Here is a 20,627-nt window from a genome sequence, read left to right on the forward strand (position 1 = left end):
TGGCATCAAACCAGCAACTTTTGGTGCATGGGATGACGCTCAACTAACTGAGCCACACTGACCAGGGTTTAACTGATCATTTTAATTGTCAAGTTCACTTCAAAGAAAAGGAATTCCCAGTATAATTACATTTAATGGCTTTCTAAAACATATTCCTCAACTCAAGAGCTCGCAAAGGACTCAGCTTCTGGAGAGTCTTCAATACTTATTTCCACTTTTGAATTCCGTATAGTTTTGTAATCTGTCATATTCACTTATTATTCAACATTTTGTACCTTTATATTAATATTAGAGGCCTGGCGCATGAAATTCATGCACGGGTACGGTCCCTAGGCCTGGCCTGCAATCAGGCCCTGCCCCCCGCCGCACCCACCCCTGGTTCCCTGTTTGCCATCGGGTGATCAGTGCCTGATGGCCAGGGAAAGGGACTGAGAGGTCAGCTGTTCCCACCTGCTTGCCAGCCCCACCTCCACCACTGGTAGCCATCAGGCGATCGGAGCCTGCCGGCTGGGGAAAGGGACCAAGAGGTGGTCAGTGCGTCTCATAGTGACTGGTCCAGCAGTCGTTCTGTTGTTAGGGCCAATTTGCATAATACCCTTTTATTATATAGGATAGAGGCCTGGTGCACAGGTGGGGACTGGCTGGCCTGCCCTGAAGGGGGCCCCAGATTGGGGTGGGGGTTCCAACTGGGGGTAGGGCTGGCCTGGGCAAGGAGCCTCGGGCGCTTTGTAGACCATCCACACCCCCATCAGGTGGGGGTCGCCACTGGGGGGGTGGGGCTGGCCTGGGCGAGGGGCTGTGGGCAGTTTGCAGGCTGGCCACGCCCCCGGCTTTGTCACGATGGACATCCGGAAGGGTCTATCTGGTCTAATTAGCATATTACCCTTTTATTAGTATAGATAGATGTTCTGTTTCCAAAGTTACAGTTTAAGCTTAAACTGGGTATAAAGAAACAAAGTTACAAAATTATGGAGTGAGGATTCTTTACCAAATTACACAGCAACCTCTCGAGTATGAGCTGAATTCGTACGAACTGGAACGATCCATTGGCTGTTCTCTAAAGAAGATCTCCAGGAAAGGAAACACGATACACTTACTCTGTGCACTAGACACCTCAGGAAGGTGGGATCACAGAAACAGGCTTTTTCTTCATAAACTTCAGTGAGTTTATATAGGAACTTACACAGTAATTAAAAAAACAATAAAGCTTTTAAAAATGGAAACAGTATTTCTTGATTTGTACTAGCTACTAAAGTGCAAAATTTTTTAGGATGGAAAACCCCTTTAAAGTAAGAAACTACCAAATGTTGCTAAGCTCTTTATATTTTGAACTCCTGACTACCAGCTTCCAAAAATTATGGCAATTATTTATCGCTATCTTCCCCCAATTTAAAGCAGAAACAAATGGGTTTCTGAATTCTGAAGTGCAGTGTCGGACACACAGGCCTGCATGTAGGGCTGTGCACTGAGCTGACACAGAGAGGCCCTGAAGCCCTAAACTCCTAGTCCCCGCAGGCACGCTCTCAGTCTAGACAAACTGATTTCTCACACTTGTAAAATGCATTACGACACTCTATTGTTGCCATTTCATCCACACAGCTCAGCCAGTGACAGAAGAACCTGTCCTTTAAGGACATTTCAATGGGAAAACTCCCACTCCAAGATTCTATTAAAACAATGCAATCCTTGAAAAGAACCGGGAGGCACTGTGTTGAACTCGTTACTTGTGTCATCAATGCGTTGCTTTACCTCAAGTTCTCAATGGCCTACCTGTGACTCAACCTTTGCAATAAACAAACAAACAAACAAATAAATAAATACAATCTGTAAATGCCTTAAACTCTGCTGAACTAATGATACTCTTTTCTCTTGTGTAGATTTCTACTTCTGTGTTGCACTAGATCATCTGTCATTTTTTAAAGGCTACTTAGAAAAGAAGGAAGTGCTCTGAAGATGTCAATATTGCCTTTCACAGAGTTCTCATTTTATTGGTAAAACAGAAAACCATAAATAATCCATACGTTTTCTAGGATTACAAAACCTTTCGTCAGATAGGGTATGAGAAGCCTTCAAGTTGGCTCTTTAGGAACCTCAAAACTCACCAGTTAATAATTATCTGTAAATTCTAATAAATCAAGTTACTTTATAGATAATATACACACACTAAATTTTAAAACTTAAAATTTTTAAGCGGTTGGGTCAAATATGAAACCTATATTCCTATTATTAAAGAATGTTACTATCTAAATAGAATAAAGTTTCAGAAACACAATCTCATGTAAATGTGCCATTTTTTAAATAGTGAAAAATCATGATTCAGAGATTAAAAGGCATTCAAACAGAATTTGCTACTGAAAAGATGCATCTCCCAGTTCCAAAGTCCTACTCTCTCAGGGCATCTGCCACAATTTCTAACTCTGTGAGCAAAGCCTGACCTTCCCGCCACAAGTGTGCTTCAGTGAAAGAGAAATGTTAAAAATCACTAAGAAAGTATATGCCAGCATATGTAAATGAACTTTATTCTTTCAAATACCAACTTTCGTTACAAAATATTAGTTTTCCACATAAAAACTGTATGATTCGGTTATCAACTGTTCCCATTTATCTTGTGTGAATTCTTTTTTTTTTTAAACAAAGGAAGCAGGGAACAAGCAATGGGAAGTTGGTGTCAAAATGCCGACAAACCTCCCAGCAAGCCTCCTGCAACCACCCAGGATTGAGAGTCTTGCTGGCCTCTCTCTTTTCAATACCAGAATTTCACACATTTCAATGACTATTATGACTTCAAAGAATCAAATTTTCATCATTGTCCATCATCTGGCGGCTGATCTGTATAAAGGAGTTCTCCTGCATGCACCCCAAACAAAAGCCTCCGTACTCTGTGGCTACATATCAAGTGTAAAGGTTTGTTTGTGACAGTCGAGTCTTTGGTAAATTAGGGTAACACTGAGGGAGTGCAGCTGCTCCGCAGGAACCTCCTTTTTGGCACCATTTCACTTAAATAAAAACTGAATAATTAGCTTCTGCCTTTATTAAACCACAAAAATGCCACTGGCTTTCGTAATTACTTCCGGTTGCCCCACCCACTTAACCTTAATAGTTTACACTTGTCATAAAGAGAAATAGATGAAAAGGGTTTTGCCAATGGGTAAATTTTTGATAGGTCTCTCAGTATACTCAAAAGAACCAAAATTTTTACCAGGCTTTTTTGGTAATAAGTGTGACTAAATTGCTTGTTATTATAGATCAATGCTGAAAACGTTTTAATAGAGCACATACTGGGACACTACAAATATTGCTTACAGAAACGTGCTCTGTTGGAGGCTACTGGCTACCAATTACGTGTTTAAATTTATTTTAGAGCTGAACTGATCTAAATTTGGTGATTGTGTTTATATTCTACTTCAACCATGAAAGAAGTTAAAAGAGAAACCATCTTAGATCTGTAACAAAATCTTTAAGTACCCTACAGATACCTAACCCAAGAAACTCATTAAAGGGTCTCATAAACAATAAAGGGCATTTTATAAAATAAATTTTACAGTTTGAAAAATACAAAAAGCTGACAGCATGCTGTGTGAATTTACTCACCACAGCGGAACTTTAAACATTGCAGAGAATGAGTGGCCACAGTGATTCAGATACAATCAGACTGAAAACAGAGGTGCCAGGAGAAGCAGCTTTGTCTGCCAGAGCAACACACTGTGGGAGTCCCACCAGGAAGGAAACAAGAGTCGCAATGTGACCCCATTATGTCTTGCATACTGTAAGCTACCATGGAACCCAAAGTAAAGTTTTAAATGGAATGTTGTTAAGATAGAAAACGATCACACAAATGACACTGCTAATCATACAACGAGTAGGAAATTAAGAAATTAAGAGCTGTGTCTCCATCCCAAACTCCTGTCAGTACCCAGGTGGCCCTTCTGCAGGGGACGGTGCAGCAAAGGCTAAACCAAAGGGCCGAGTCAAAACTGGTCAGAATCCCAACTCGCAACGTTGGCAGATGAAGACATCTCCTAATTCAGCATCTATAAAGTCAATTAAGTGAAGTAGAACAAGGACTAAGTAATGTATGTAAAGTGCTTATACTGCACAATAAAAAGAATGTGTCTCTTTAATTCAACATATATTTCAGAACCTGTATGCATTAGACGCTGGACACAATGCTCAACAGTACAGACATGACCTCTAGTCTCTTAAAAATCACTACTGAACTTTTTACAAAGGAAAGAGTGAGCAAAAAGTGGGTGTCAGATGCAGAAAATCTTCCTTGAAAAATGAGTAAGACATTAAAATACAACAAAGGGTTACGCAATTAGAGTCAGGAAGCTGCTTCAAGTTTAAAGGAGAGAACAACATAGTTTTTCTTTCTAAGTAAGGGCTGACCATTCCATTTCTTGTGTATGTCAAAGCACTGAGCACAATATATGTTAAATAAATGTGTTTGACTAAGTTACAACCATATCCTGAAAAGCCTATGACACGCATAACAGTGACGGGATAGGTATCATTTACCTTTATTCACTTCAATTCAAATGGAAAGATCCTGCTATGCCAAGTTATCCAGGCCAGGGCTGCGGAGGGAATAAAGACTACCCCTGAATTCAAGAGATTTCTTATCTGTGCACCTGGAGGAGGGGAGGGGGGTCGTTACATAATCATACTATGAAATACAATACTGGCTAGGAGCAAGGAATTATGTCTGATTCAGACAAACCTGGAGGAACCCAAGCTCCACCACTTGCCTGTGCAGTACTGAAAAGGGTCAATGGTTGAGCTTCGACCTATGAACCAGGAGGTCACAGTTCGATTCCCGGTCAGGACACAAGCCCGGGTTGCAGGCTCGATCCCCAGTAGGGGGTGTGCAAGGAGGCAGCCGATCAATGATTCTCTCTCATCATCGATGTTTCTACCTCTCTCTCCCTCTCCTTTCCTCTCTGAAAACAATAAAAATATATTTTTTAAAAAGAGGTTATAAGTGACTAAAACAATTCTCATTGGAATGACAGTCATTCAGCAATACATTCACATGACTACCAGCATCTACGCAGAGTAATATCTTCAATGACTCAGTAAACTGCTGTTAGGAAAGGCGTTACACAACAGAAACTGCTAAATGCCGACTGTACATGCGCAAATATACACAAATGAACACACCTAATGTAAGACCATTGCAATCAGGGCCAATATTTAGCTCCAAGATCCCCTAGAACTCAGCATCTGAACAGCAAATGTGAGTCAGTACAGTATTCTTTTCAATTAATTCAGATTCAATTAAAGATAATTATAATATAATGTTTAAATCATAGCATTTCTCTTTCCAGTTAGTAAATGTCTTCCAAAGTCCTGTATATTCCCCAGAGGAGGGGCGGGGAGATAAGACCTAAGAGAAAAAAGCAATTGGAGGGTAGGGCCAGCTCTGTCTCTCCTCCCTAGGTCTGATGTAGCTCTCTCATCATTTTGAGAGGAGAGGAAGAAAGAAGGAAAGAAAGAAGGAAGAGGAAAATGCTATGAAAGTATAGAAGAAAGGCGAGAAGGGGAGGAAGAACAACCAGGGGAGTGGAAGAGACATAGAGGAGTACCAAGAAGAAAAAAATGATAACAGTCCAAAAATCGGCCAGAGAGCCCAAACCAGGCCGACAGGCAGCGGGGGAGAGGAAAAGGAGGAGCCAGTCGCCGGAAGGGAGGACTGAAGGGATGGGGAACAACACAAACAGCCAGCAAAGGAAAGATGATGACAGTCAGCTACACTGTCAGCAAAGGGAGAAGGGAGTCCCAAAGACAGAGAGACAAACTCCAAGCAACAGAGAGAACAGGGGAGAAAGGAGAGGCAGGGAGAGCAAACAGAGTCCAGTCAAGGTAAAGGCATAACCATCACCCCAGCCAGGACACCCACTGAAACAGGCCAGAAGCTTAAACATGCGTGTGCCTGTGTCAGCACCACCTTGCGGACAGCAGCTCAGCCATCTCCACTGACTTTCCCGTGTGGGTGGTGGTGGTGGTGGTGAGCGGTGCGGGGCCATGGAGACTGGGGGATTAGAGTAAGTAGATGAATTCAAGATTCCAGCTCCCAATATGCCTTTATCAAAAAGCAACTTCAAAGTCAGAAGTTTCACAGGAAAACCACTGACCTGCTATCCCGTAGCATCCGTAAAATCTAAAATGCAAGGACAAAACATGGGATCCTTCTGCCTGGGGGAGGGGGAGATGTGCAGGGTGGAGGGGCCAATGGGGGAGGAAGGGGGCATCTGTAATACTTTCAACAATATATTTCTTTTAGAAAAAAAGTAGTTGTTAAAATGTAATCCCTTGTAGAAAACTATAAGAATTATTTCACCCAAATCCCCTGCGTACCTCTCTGACCTCACGCTGCTCCCCGTTCTCCTTGGCCACAGCCTCCTCCTCTCAGCCAGCCTGCACTCTGCACTGCCTCTCTCCTCCACTGGCCTCTGCCACTCCAGGCAGAGGAAGGGAGTCCCACGACACAGAGACAAACTCCAAGCAACCAGCCATGTTTGAATATTTAATACATTAAAATCCTAACTAAACCAGGAACCTTATTTTACTTTTTCAGATGTTAAATCTCAAACTACTCAACTAGGTTTTGTAGAGGGCGGCCTGGGAGGCACCGAGGCATTTTCTTATTATTGTCAGCTGAACTCAGAGCATAGGCAGCCACGCCCTGGGAACATGCTTCCCCAATAAGGCTGGACATGTTAATCAGGCAGGGGCGGAACTAGGTATGTAAATCTAGGCCTTTAAAATAAACCTGCTCTGTGGCTCACCCGCTTTTTGCCACCTCTCCATCAGAGAGGATGGCGCCCACCTGGCCCCAGCTTAAAATCTATTTCTGCGTCTTGGTCTTTCTTTAATTTCTTAATCCCCAGCTCCTCCGCTCAAGAACCTGTCGTTTTCCCGTGCGGGTCGCGGGAAAACAGAAACAGCCTACCACAAGGTTTAAAAATCTTTTAAATTGTTAGATGTTAGTTATAATGATATAAACTCAGTAGTCATCGTAATACATGCAAGTCAGTATACTGATCCGATCCTCAGGCCTTAAATTTAAATGAGCGCTTTCAGCCCAACATTTTGGTATACCCGTGTCTACACGCTGCTCAGAGAAAGACACGACCATTTTTAATGCCTATTTCATTAGAGGCATTAAAATAAAAAACCTTCAATAACTGATATGTAATATACTCAAAACGGCAAGAAATAAAGTATTAACCATGAAACAGAACTGAACAAAAAGCCTACTCCTATTTCTGAACAGTGTGCCTGACCGAGAGGCAGTTTGGGGAGCCATAGCACACCGCGTACAGTAGCACCCCTTTTTCTACACGTCCCCTTGGCAGGACACGGACGGTATCTGCAAGCTTGTGAGCGGCGTTGTGAAGGGGGAGTCAGAGCACAGACTGAGCCACAGCAGACGAGCGCCTGGCACAGAGGCGGGATGGGCGTCTCCAGCCTCTACTTCCGAGCTGGGCATTCTCCTCCCTGCGCTCGGCCCCTCTTCCCAGACACGCGCGACAGGAAGAGAAGAGCACTTGTCCCGGGCAACGGCCTCCTGTCCCTTCACTCCCTCTCCCCTGCCTTCATGACCACGTCGCTGTCAGGTGATGGACATGAGGCTTTCACACGTTCAAGGTGGGATTTGGATGAATTCTTGAGTTTTGAAGTTATCTGACAAGCCGGCCAATTAAAAGCAAAATACTCTCTTTCTATTACCAAAGAAAGAAACAACAACATACAAACCAACCTACAAAAGAAAGCCAACCAACCAAACAAAAAATTTAAAAAATTAAAAAACCCACCAACCTACATTGAAATACAGTCTAAAAGAAAACATCAGGTATCACATACTCGGATATAAACTCTGATGACTCATTTATAATTATATCCAGTTAAATGAATAAAATTACACAAACAATTTCCAAGGAGAGAATATACAGCTTTGTACTTGGAACTAATTAAAGAAAAATAATGTATCTTCGCATACAAATTGTAGAAACACTAAAAGGACAAAAAACATAACATTCAAATGATTAAATATTATCAATTCTACTTTGAGAGCCAAAGCTCCTCGATAATAACACACGAACATTTCCAACCCTTGAAAGGATACTGTGAGGAGTGCCGAGTGCTCTACACAATACCACCCACAGCAGGTAGGAGAGCGGGGAAGGGGTGACCCAGTGACTGTCCTTACAGAGACACAATGGGCTGCGACACCGCACCAGCCCAGACACTTCTAGGCATGAGAGATGCTGTGGCTGTTAAGTCCAAACCTTTACTGTACTTGGCTAATTGGTACACAGAACTTAAAGCGTCTGAAAGATAAAACAGTCGTCAGTCTGATTCTCCAGTCCTGTTCAGTTGTCTGCGTGGAACAAAGAGGAAAAGAAATTGGCTTTAATTGCTGAAGAATCGCAGAGAATGGAGATGGCTGAGCCCTTCGGAGAAAAGATCTTTGTTCCTTAAACAACTTTAATATAGAAAGATCATTCTCTACTTTAAGTCTCAATGGTCCCTGTCTGCATATGAAACCTCACATTACCATTCATTTCCTCTATAACTATTTAATAAGTACAAGTTTTTTTACAGGGAGATAACATGTGAAAATAACTTCTTTTAATGGGATTGTATTTTGGAACACAAAGTTCTGTACTTATCAATACATTTTATTTTAAACAATTGTATATAATAAATGATCTGACTTGTTTTACTCAATGTCAAATGCAAGTTATCTGAAGTTATTTCAATACTAATGATATGTTATTAATGAATACAAATATTTCTATTTTAAATGATCAACCAATTCTAGTTAGATACATTTTCAGTCATTTTAAGAGCATGTTTACCCATAAATATAAAAATAAGCTATATTAATATTGGTTCATATGCTCAGGTATATATGTCATGTGATAGGAATATTAAATACAATTTAATCTTCTAAACATAAGCAATCATATATTGTATAATTATTTTATTGGTTCATAGTAGTTATTAACTTATCTCAAAGGCACATAAAGAACATTTACTTCTAGCTATACTAAGTCTTAACATTTTTCATTACTTGCGTTTTGTTATGTTTCAAAAGAAGTATCTCCCCCTTTTAGACTTGAAAAAAAAGCCAATAAAAGGCCATTTCACTATAAAATTTACACTTCCAAAATCATTAGTCATTACTTCTTCCTTAGAAGTTTAAGCAATAGTATTGCTACAATCTTAAAGGCTATCTAACAATTTTTTTTTCTCAGTAGCTTGTAGGTAGTGTAAAAACCAAAAGAGACAAGTACATTGTAAGTTTTTTTAAAAATAAAACTCTACCTCAAACTAACTTCTATAATCAATGCTTTTTTTTTATTTTAATAGTCTCATCTAAATACAAGAATATAAATAAGCATCTGTAGACTGAGAAACACGAAGAAACATTCCATATTTAGTAAAAGTCTTGGGAAAAAAAAAAGCCCACATGCTCAACTGCCACCCTGAAAGGCTCTCAAAGGCTGCTATTCTTTGATGTAAAATGAAATACTACTTAGTGAATAAAACATAAAAAACTCCTGTCTACCCTTCAAAGAGACATATCCTTTGACCCAGTGCTCCAGACTAAAGCCTTGAAATTTTTGCACAAGAATGCTGCGTGAGGAAAGTCCAGACAAAACAGACACTTGAGATGCTAGGAGGCTGTATAACCCAATCACAGACACTAGCCTTCCAATAATCTAGCAGAGATAGCGCCGCCATCCACCAAAAGAAAGTAATCTCTCCAAAGAAAACTGACCCCTTCAAAAAGCAAGCATCAGAGCAAATGCAAGCCTTTCACTTAGCTTTATCTTTTTGTGCAGGTCACCTCTTAATGTTCAATCTTCAATTCGGGTTTGCAGACTTATAAAAAGTTTTCATCTGTAAACTTTTAGTATGTTAGGAAGTAAAAACAACATAAAACTAATACTGGTGTAGCAAATATAATTGTTTTATTTTAGAAGGCTTGCAAAAATATCACTCATTTCTACAAATTTCTTAGAGCAAGTTCAAACAATGAAAAATTGTAAAACCAACAAAAGTGACAAAAAAATTATATTAAATAACTTGTTGCTGCTTGCAGACATTCTAAAACAGCAATATTCTCGCCCAGTCGGCTATGTGTGTGCGCTAACACCACTGCCTGATCGAACAGCAAGTACTTACTGCAAGTATCAACAAGTGACCAAGCTTTAAATGCTGTGCTGCTGCTGGGAGGAAACTGCCAAGCAGTAAAACAACGAATCGGCAGCATTCGAAACCCTGACTCTTTATTTCACAAGCACACCTAATTTTAACACACAGATCGTTTTAAATCCTGATAGGCTTTATATTAAAGTGCTTACTATCATTTCTCAAAACAACTTAGGAATGAGAGCCAGCCTTTCCCACTCCACCTATCTGAGATTTACAGACTGCGACAGTTTCCTTTCTGATACTCTTATGTTGAGGATGTATGTATAACCACCATTAGTTCAAAACCGCTGCTTAATAGTTTTTAAACAAAATGACTAGGCATCTAACTGAAAATAAACGATTGAAAGTGTCAACATAAACACTGAAGCATAATGCCTGGCACAGATAGGTGCTCAATACATGTTTATTGAATAAATAAATAAATAAATAAGGATAGATGGCAGCCAACTAATTTTACAAAAGTAACATACTAATGTCCAAACTATTAAGGCTTATTTCACCTTATTTTTACTACTACATTAAAATAATTCTTACATTTTGAGGGGATTTTTCTATCTTTTGTATTTAAATTTTAACTATGGTAGTAGATACTTAATATAAGGTGATTGTGACAAACAGAAATTAGTATTTTAAAAATAGGAAATAAAAATGATGACAAAGCATTTCAAAAACATACTCATGTAGGTCTCATTCATGCTGTAGTTGTTTTATGGGGAATGCTTACTCAAAATCTTTAAAGAACAATGAACAGTTAACGTCTCTATTTTGTATAGTCCACGTGAATATAAAAAGACAACATGCTCTCATCAAATGTGCTGAAAGGAAACCGGGGTGGGGGTGGGGGTAAAGGGAAAAAGTTTCTCTCTTAATAAAGCCCAAAGGCAAAGGCATTCTTCCCCCAACCTCCACAGCACAGCAATCCTGCAACAAAAACCAAGGGCCAAGCAAACGGTCAGCGGTGAGCTTTCCTTAGTATGTGCAGGAAGTATCATGGATTTGGAAATAATGGTGCAAACACAAAAAGGTTTTTAAACACTGTGCTTCTACATCAATTAACAAGATTATTTTAAGATGCTGTCCTCTATCTACTCTTTTGATATTTAAATTTTTATTAATTCTGACAGTAAAGAAAAGGATATTAGTTTATACACAACAGAGAAGACATTCTTAAAACTGATTAGAAATGTACCATGTGCTGAGCGATAAGATTCATTAATAGCAATCTAGGAAATTAGGAAATACTACGATTTTATTCTCTGAAGATTTCTTCTCTATTTGCCAACATTGTATATAGTTCGAAAATGACAATGCCTGGCCAGGTCGCCAAGTGGTCAGAGCATGGTCCGGATACGCCAAGGTTTCGGGTTTGATCCCAGGTCAAGGCACAACCAGTGAATGCATTAATAAGTGGAATGACAAATCGATGTTTCTGTTTCTCCCTCTTCCTCTCTCTCTTGATGTTTCTGTTTCTTTTTCTCTCTCAAATAAATTTGAAAAAAGAAATGCAAAAATAAAATGAAAGAATAGATTCTTTACCCTGGAAAATACTAGGCAGACTTCTCCCCTTTACATTTTATGCCAGAAAAGATAAGGTACCTGTTATCAATACACAATTGATACTCAAAATAAAACATCTTTTTCTTTGTACTTATAAGGGTACTGACATCTATGAAATACTATAAAAATTCCCTTAATTTCTTATGTTCTATATATTAAATTTTGCCTGTTAAATGTAGTAATAAAAAAAAGTAAACTTTTTATTTGGTAGCATGGCCTCTGAACTATCTGAGAATAACAGCATATATATAAGATGGAAGAAATGAAACATGACTTGGTCACAGTACAAATAAAAAAGGTCTGGGTTTTAGCTCCCCATGAGCTCCACCTACGGAAGAAGCTCAAAATCTTTAAAGAACAATGAACAGTTAACGTCTCTATTTTGTATAGTCCACGTGAATATAAAAAGACAACATGCTCTCATCAAATGTGCTGAAAGGAAACCGGGGTGGGGGTGGGGGTAAAGGGAAAAAGTTTCTCTTGAGCTTTAAGCCGCCTTCCTCGGACTGCTGGATGGGCAGGGATGGAGGTCATAATCCCCCGCAGGCCCTGCCACACGTCTGTAGCATCACAAGAAATCCCGGCAACAGCAGTGTAAAAGGGATTCAGTTCAACTGCAAGATAATCACGATGATGAATGAACTAGGATCCATGTGATGTGACTCACAGCCCTGGGGATGTTTAAACCGAAAAAGAAGACTTGGGAGAACGATTCTCGAACACTTTGGTCTCAGAACTCCTTTACCCTCTTAAAAATTACTGGGTGGTAGGCACACAATGCAATATACAGATGATGAACATAGAATTGTACACATGAAACCTATATAATCTTATTAACCAATGTCACCCCAATACATTTAATTGAAAAATATATGAAATAAAAATAAAAATTATTGGACCCAAAAAGGTTTCGTTTATATAAATATATCTGCAGATATTTGCCATAAGAAATTTAAATGGAGAAAAACTTAAATATACACTTAGTTTAAAATGATAATAAACCAATTATATATTAATAGAACATTATTATAAAAACTAGAGGCCCAGTGCACGAAATTCGAGCACTTGGGGGGAGGGGATCCCTCAGCCCAGCCTGTGCCCTCTCGCAGTCAAACATCCCTCTTGCAGTCCAAGACCCCTTGCTCCTTACCACCCACCTGCTCGCTGCTCTTTACCGCTCGGCTTGCTGCTCCTTAGTGCTGCAGCAGAGGTGAGAGGCTTCCACCACCGCCGCTGCGCTCGCCAGGCATGAGCCCGGCTTCTGGTTGAGCAGTGCTTCCCCTGTGGGAGCGCACTGACCACCAGGGGGCAACTCCTGCACTGAGCATCCGCCCCTGGTGGTCAGTGTGCGTCATAGCTATCGGTCATTCCGCCATTTGGTCGATTTGCATATTAGCCTTTTATTATATAGGGTAATATTATTATGTGTATTTTCAAAAGCTAAAGAATTTAGTGAGAAGAGGGACAACTGATAGGCATTTTTGAAAATCTCTAATGAATAGCTTAACACAAGACAGGTTAATTCTAACATCTGTTCTTTTGTTCAAACTGTTGTACTAAGCTATCTTGGTTGAACTATATGAAGAAAATTCATCCTAAAAGAGACATGTAATTAGAAAAGGGAGCAATATTTTAATAGCCTTAATATTGTCATACTCACATTAAAAGCATTGTTTTATCTTGCACTGTAAAGTTTTACCCAGGCATGATTTTATAACATCATACATTGCTCATCTGGAAAACACAGGTTCACAGGAGGTATGCCCATCTTCCTAATGTTAGCACATTTCACTACCTAGTCTCCTAAATCACATTCCTGAACATAACCACCAGTACCATCACAGCAGTCTTTATTGGGAAGTTGTCAGGCTCAATCAGATCAGTGGCAGAATCAAGTTCAAAAATTCTCATTTTTACTTGGAAGCTTGAAGTTTATCATGGGTAATGCTTCCTTGAAGCAGCAGGTTTATTTTCTAGAAAATGTCTGCCGTGTGCTGAAGACTGGAAAACCACACTGTGTCACCTGTTATTGTTTTTGCAATTAGAGGTGCTCCAAGAAGAAAGTGGCCAGCTTCAATGTGCAACAGCAGCGCAGCAACACAAGTAGCTATCCTTAGACCCAGTGATACCTGGGGACATGCAGCAGACGTGTCTTATGCACAATACTTCCTGTTTTGCCACACAGGAAATACAAAGATGAGTATGCGGGGTGGAGATTTTTAAATATTAATCATTTTTACTGCTTCATCAAGAATGTTAAGTGAAACTGACTTTAAAAAGCCTTTGTCTGATTAGGAAAATAGTCTGACTTTGTCGACCTCCTACAAGGGCTCTGGGCTCCCACCCAGACCACACCGCGAGCCACTGTCCTAAGGAAAGCTTGCATCGTCCCTCGGGCTCCCAGCCCTCACCCTCCAGCAAATTCAGCTTTCATCTAGTTGATTACTTGTTGGAGTCCCACATAAGATTTCTCTTGAATAAAAGGTTGAAAATATTTTAAATGAAAAATAGATTCAATAATGTAACTAGGTAACATCTAAAGTTATCCTCCGGTTTGAAAATAAACACTAAAACTAACCCCCAATTAAGTTTAGTCCACATGCTTAAGACCTAGTCCACATGCATCACCTGTATTAATTTTAAAACTACATCCCATAAGATATCCAATAGAAATCATGAGAATGGCTAATTCCCTTACCACACAATTAAAATTCTAGTTTCTGTCCAATTTCAGGTACAAATATAACTAACTGAAGGCCCAGTGCACGAAATTTGTGAAGTCAGGGCTGGGGGGAGTCCCTCAGCCCAGCCTGCGCCCTCTCGCCACTGTGAGCCTGGCTCAGGGCTTCTGGCTGAGCAGCACTCCCCCTGTGGGAGTGCACTGACCACCAGGGGGCAGCTCCTGCATTGAGGGTCTGCCCCCTGGTAGTCAGTGTTCGTCACAGCAACCGGTCATTGGGCCGTTTGGTTGATTTGCATATTAGCCTTTTATTATATAGGCTGTTAAGTGGTTAAGAAAAATGGTATCCTAAGTTAATAAATTGGTTTATAGTATTATTATTCTATACTATAAAATGCGGTTTCCACATCTTCTTTTACGTCACCTTTTGAAATATTTTCATCATTAATACTGATATATATTTTTAGAATCTTTTTTTTCAAAATGCAAATCTAATCAATTCCACTTGCTCAGCATTGCTGTAAGTCCCTCCATCCCCCGGTCCTGTCATTATGCTACTCACTGAAGCCTTCATCTGATTGTACGCAGGAGCAAAAAAAGCCGAAACCCTTGTTAGCACTGCGTTACCTACATGATTATTTAATACTTCTGTTTTAATATAAACTTAAATGAATGGCTAAGGGTTTCAGCTATCCATATTAAATATTACTCAATAACTATGAATAATTACACATAAGACCTCAATTGACTTTAGCTGGAATATCAAGCCTATATTTTGACTAGCACACACTTCAAGAAAGACATAACAAAGCTGGAGAAAATCTATACAGGGCAACAAAATTCATTAAAAGTATGCAACTGATTTGTGAGACAATGAAAAACGTAACACTCAGAGCAGCCCACAGCTCCTGGTGTGCTTCACAGCACCTTGTCTAGAGCAACAGAGGGGTGTCTGTTCTGACTTATGCATCCAAACTAGAGAGAACAGAACTTAGAAGCATCACTCGTAAACTTTGAAATTTTATAGAGAGTAAACCCCATGTACTGGAACAAGAAGGCAATCTCTTGGGGCTTAGAAGAGATGCAGTAGAAACATTAAAAGAGGACCCTCCTTCATTAATGAACACATGGCACGGTGAGTCCTCCTCCTCTTCCATTCCTGCCTCAATTCGTCTACACCTGAGGAAGCACGGGCTAGGAGGTGAACATGTGAAGCATAAGCACATGGCCCTGAACGAAAACCTGGGGGGCTGGTACCAGCAGCTGGGCAGACTGAACTGGAATCTAAATGCCCTGAAGCAGAAAAGGAACAGCAAGTCACAGGCACAGAGCAAAGGGGATAGAGAGAGTGGGACCAGGTAAACCTAGAGAGGACGACCTCAGAGACCATGTCAGGATTTTAATGTTTACTCTTCTTAGGTCAATAAGAAGCACCATAAGATTTTTCAGAAGAGGATGACAAAACCAGCATTTTAAAAAGACTATTTTGGTTATCCTTTGGTTTTAAAGTTCAAATCAACCAGCCTTAAACATAAAATATTTAGGGATTTCCTTACTGTTTCCTTATCTATTAATTTTCCTATTTAGATCTTTAATGGTGCAAATAGAAACTTAAGTGTGACCTATTATTTAAATTATGCTCACAGGCTCAAAATTGAGCAATAAAAGAATATACAACGATTAGAAAGGGAGTAGTTAAGAAACAAACCCATATATTTGATAATGGTAAGCCAGATAAAAATGAAAATACGACTACACATTTTTACTGGAAGTCTTACGACATTTACAAAATGTATGCTATCATATAATATAAGCATCAATAACAAGCTGCATCTGAAATGCCACCACACATTGGAAAATTTTATGTCATGGTTACCAAAACTCTTTCTGTTGTGAAGAACATTATTTATTTGTTGCTAGTTGTAATCTCTCATGTGTAATGTAAAATGGAATGTATACACACAAAAACAACTGATTCCAGAAAAACTCAATATACTTAATTTTAAATAGTACTGGTACCTTACAACTTAATTAAATAGTATAACTGAAAAATATAAAATAATGCATGCATTATAAAAATAAAAAATGTTCTAATTGCTACTTACAAACACCAAAAAATGAAAGCCTTTTGTAATTTTAATTTCTCAATATTTGTATGACTTAATATTTGTGTATAATGCTTAACATAAATTATCTTTATCATTTTGTGACAAATATTTCTTAAAGTAAATTTACATACAATTTGGACAGTCAAATTCACATCACTTCCCACAAAACACCCCTCTTAAAATCTATTGTATAAGAATAACCCTGAAGGCAGAATCCTAGCAGCGTATATAAAAATTCTTACCAATTTTTCATCAACTGTTATGAGTTGCGAGTCTCGAGTTTGGTCCTGTGCCAACCTCCATGTGGAAGTGCTCAACGACCTGCAGTGCAAGATTTTAAATTAAAAAATGATCCATGCACAGGGACAAGAGAGGCAGACGAACATTACAGAGACAAGCTACTCTAACAACACGACCTTATAAAGAGAAATAGGAAGAGAGGAGGTCACAGGAGTCCCTTTCCTCCCCCATTAGTTCTGTCTGCTGAGCGTTGACCTGTGAACCAGGAGGTCACGGTTTGATTCCTGGTCAGGGCACATGCCCGGTTTGCGGGCTCGATCCCCAATGTGGGGCATTCAGAAGGCAGCCGATCAATGATTCTCTCTCATCATTGATGTTTCTATCTCTCTCTCCCTCTCCTTTCCTCTCTGAAATCAATAAAAATATATTTTTTAAAAAGTATATGTACTATATAGATCTTTCATAATTTTAAATTAATGTCCAACTAATCATAAAATAAAGCTATTATATCATTATCTATAAACAGACAGCTATTATAAACAAAACACAGACAAAATATTCTCATATTTCAATCAGACTATATTTAAAAGGTAACACAATAAAAGATGAAAAATGTTTTTATTTAACATCTAGCAGAAAGAATTAAATGTCACAATTAAAACTTTTTATAAGAAAAAAAACCTTTTAAGATAGGTTAGATTGCAAAGAGAGCACATATAGGGATTTTTATTATTTGAAACAATATATTCATATAATTTATTTCAGGAAAAAACTACGTAAGTAAAAAAGCACACAAAACATGTGCGTACATATATGAATTTATGTATGACAAGGGGGGGTCATTTAGGTAACTAATCCCTAAACATGAAGACAGCAATTATTTTAAAAAAATCAAATCTCAGCTGTGGGAAAACATTTTCCTCCAATTGTAGATAGTTAAAGTAGCAGCAAGGATCCAGAGTTCATTATGAACACAGCACTGAATTTGTCATACCTACAAAATATAATCTATGGTTAAATTCAAATTAAATGTGAATTATATAGCAAATATCTACTTGCTGGTTAGCCTATAAAAAGTCTCATCAATGAAATGGTAGGAGTAAAGGCAATATTTTTAATAATTTAGAGTATAAAAACATTATTAAGATACCAAACCCAGAAAGTATAAAGGAAAAACATGACAGAAGCTACTACATAAAAACTTCTAAACCACAGGTACTGTAAATGAAAAATAAAACATAGCAAGAAGAAAATATTTTCAAAATAAGAAAGTAAAGGCTCAATATCCAAAATAGATACAAGAGCTTCTACAAATCAGTAAGTAGGGATAATTCTTAGGTTTCAAAAGAGGGAATCAAACAACAACAAAAAGCAAAGCACCCAATTAAAAATGGGAAGAATACTTGAATTGACATGTATCCAAAAACCTACAAATAGCCAATAAATACAGAAAGATATGATCAACATTACTAAGCACTAGGGAAATGCAAATCAAAACCACAGTGAGAGACTACTTCATATATTAGGATGGTTATAAAAACAAGTGTTGGTGAGATATGGAGAAACTGAAAGCTTTGTATATTACTGGTGGGAACATAAAATCATGCAGCTGCCACGGAAAACAGTATGGCAGTTCTTTAAAAATTAAACAGAATTACCATAATGTCCAGCAACTCCACTTCTGAGTATATACCCAAAAGAATTGAAAGCAGAACTCAAACAGATATTTGTGCACCAATTTCATTGCAGCATTATTCACAATAGCCAAAAGCAAACATTGCCAAAATGTTAGTAATCATATTTTACTGGGCAATGTATCATAACACTAGAAAGTTAAGTGTACATGTAGGGATGACTAATCTGCAGTCATCAGTAAACAAATGGTAATTTCACTTTGCTATTTAGTTCCCATTTTTTAGAAAATCAGAAACTTTATTTGCCTCAGTAGTTTACCTCTGTCCACTATTGGTTTTGTCAGCTGGCCTGTTCACAAAGCCAGGTCTCTTACAGACCCTAAGGGCTATGACTGCTATTATCAATGACCATTACTGCAGTGTACAAGCCATTTATTATATGTACTTTTCAGTCAAGTTTCCTGCAAGAAAATGATATGGATATCAAGAGAGCTTATTTCTAACTCTGGTTTTATTATTTACTAGTTGCATCTATGAGCAAATCACTTAACCGCTCTGCATCTCAATTTCACTCTTTGTAAATTTGTAAAATGAGAACTTGTTGCTCTAAAGTTTCATCTAGTGATGAGTTTGATTCTAATAAATGAAAATGAGTATAGTCCTAGTTTAATAATCCCCTATGGAAAATGCTACATAATAATTTCTAAACTCATAATCTGTTTTTCTTTAAAAATCTAAGGAGTTTAAACTTTCAAAAACATATCTACCACATTTGTTTACCCAGTCATCTGCGGATGGGCATTGGGGTTGTTTGTGCTAAAGGCACTCAGGCACAGGTTTTTGTAACTCATTTGGGCAAATCCCTAAGAACACAATTGCTGGACTGTATGTTCTAATAAACAAAACGAACTAACAAGCAAAACAGAGACAGACTCAGAGATAGAGAGCAGGCTGACAGCTGTTGGGGGGGAGGTTGGGGGGTGCAGGGATTGAGCACAAAAGAAAAAAAAGAGAGAAAACTCATGGACACTGATAGCATTTGGTGATTGCTGGGGGAGGGTGCGCAGGGGAAGGTGGGGGAGCGTATAGGGCAGTGATGGCGAACCTATGACACGCGTATCAGACGTGACACGCGAACTCACTTTTTTGGTTGATTTTTCTTTGTTAAATGGCATTTAAATATATAAAATAAATATCAAAAATATAAATCTTTGTTTTACTATGGTTGCAAATATCAAAAAATTTCTATATGTGATACGGCACCAGAGTTAAGTTAAGGTTTTTCAAAATGCTGACACACCGAGCTCAAAGGTTCGCCATCACTGGTATAGATGATGTGTTGTGGAATTGTGCACCTGAAACCTGTGTAATTTTGTTAACCAATGTCACCCCAATAAATTCAATAAAAAATTTTTTAAAAAGACTGTTTAGTTTTATAAGAAACTGACAAACTGTCTTCAAAGGTAGTTGTACATTTTGCATTCCCACCAGCATGAATAAGACTTTCTGGTCAGGCCGGCCGGTGGCCCATGAACCAAGAGGTCACCATCTGGATTCCCAGTCAGGGCACATGCCCAGATTGTGGGTTCGATCCTTGGAATGGAATGTGCAGAAGGCAGCCAATTGATGTTTCTCTCTCATCGATATTTCTACCTCTCTATCCCTTTCCCTTTCTCTATCTCTAAAAAAAATAATAAAAACGTATTTTTTTAAAAAAAGACTTACTGGTCACACTTCATTCTTGCCAGTGTTTGGTGCTGTCACTGTTTGGGATTTTACCTATTTTAATAGATGTGTAGTGGCATCTCAGTGTTGTTTTAATTTTCAGGTCCCTGTGGACATATGTTGAGGTACCTTTTCATATGCTTATTTGCCATCTACATATCTTCTTTGGTGAGGTGTTTGTTCAGTCCTTCTGCCTATTTTTTAATTAAGTCATTTGTTTTCTTATTGTTGAATTTAAGAGTTCTTTGTATATTGTGGCTAGATCTCTTTATCAGATATGTGTTTGGCAAACATTCTCTCTGCAGGTCTTTTCACTTTATTAAATTGTCTTTCACTGAGGAGAAATTTATAATTTCAATGAATTCCAACTCGTCTAATTTTTTCTTTCATGGATCGTGCATTTAGTGTTATAGCTAAAAACTCAGCAGCAAATCAAAGTCACCTATATTTTCTCTT

At 38.6% G+C, this 20,627-nt stretch overlaps 1 protein-coding gene across 1 annotated transcript in view; it reads right to left on the reverse strand.

The window, feature by feature from the left end:
- Window positions 1-20,627, reverse strand: part of NDUFS4 (NADH:ubiquinone oxidoreductase subunit S4) — a 63,250-nt gene that overhangs the window by 15,976 nt on the left and 26,647 nt on the right. The window contains exon 2 of the mRNA XM_070411752.1: window positions 16,815-16,893. Coding sequence (XP_070267853.1) covers window positions 16,815-16,893 — 79 coding nt within the window. The remainder of the gene's footprint in view (window positions 1-16,814; window positions 16,894-20,627) is intronic.

This window comes from Myotis yumanensis, unplaced genomic scaffold (assembly GCF_028538775.1).
Source record: "Myotis yumanensis isolate MYYU_CA2020_CCGP unplaced genomic scaffold, mMyoYum1.0.hap1 SCAF_4, whole genome shotgun sequence".
NCBI lineage: Eukaryota > Metazoa > Chordata > Mammalia > Chiroptera > Vespertilionidae > Myotis > Myotis yumanensis.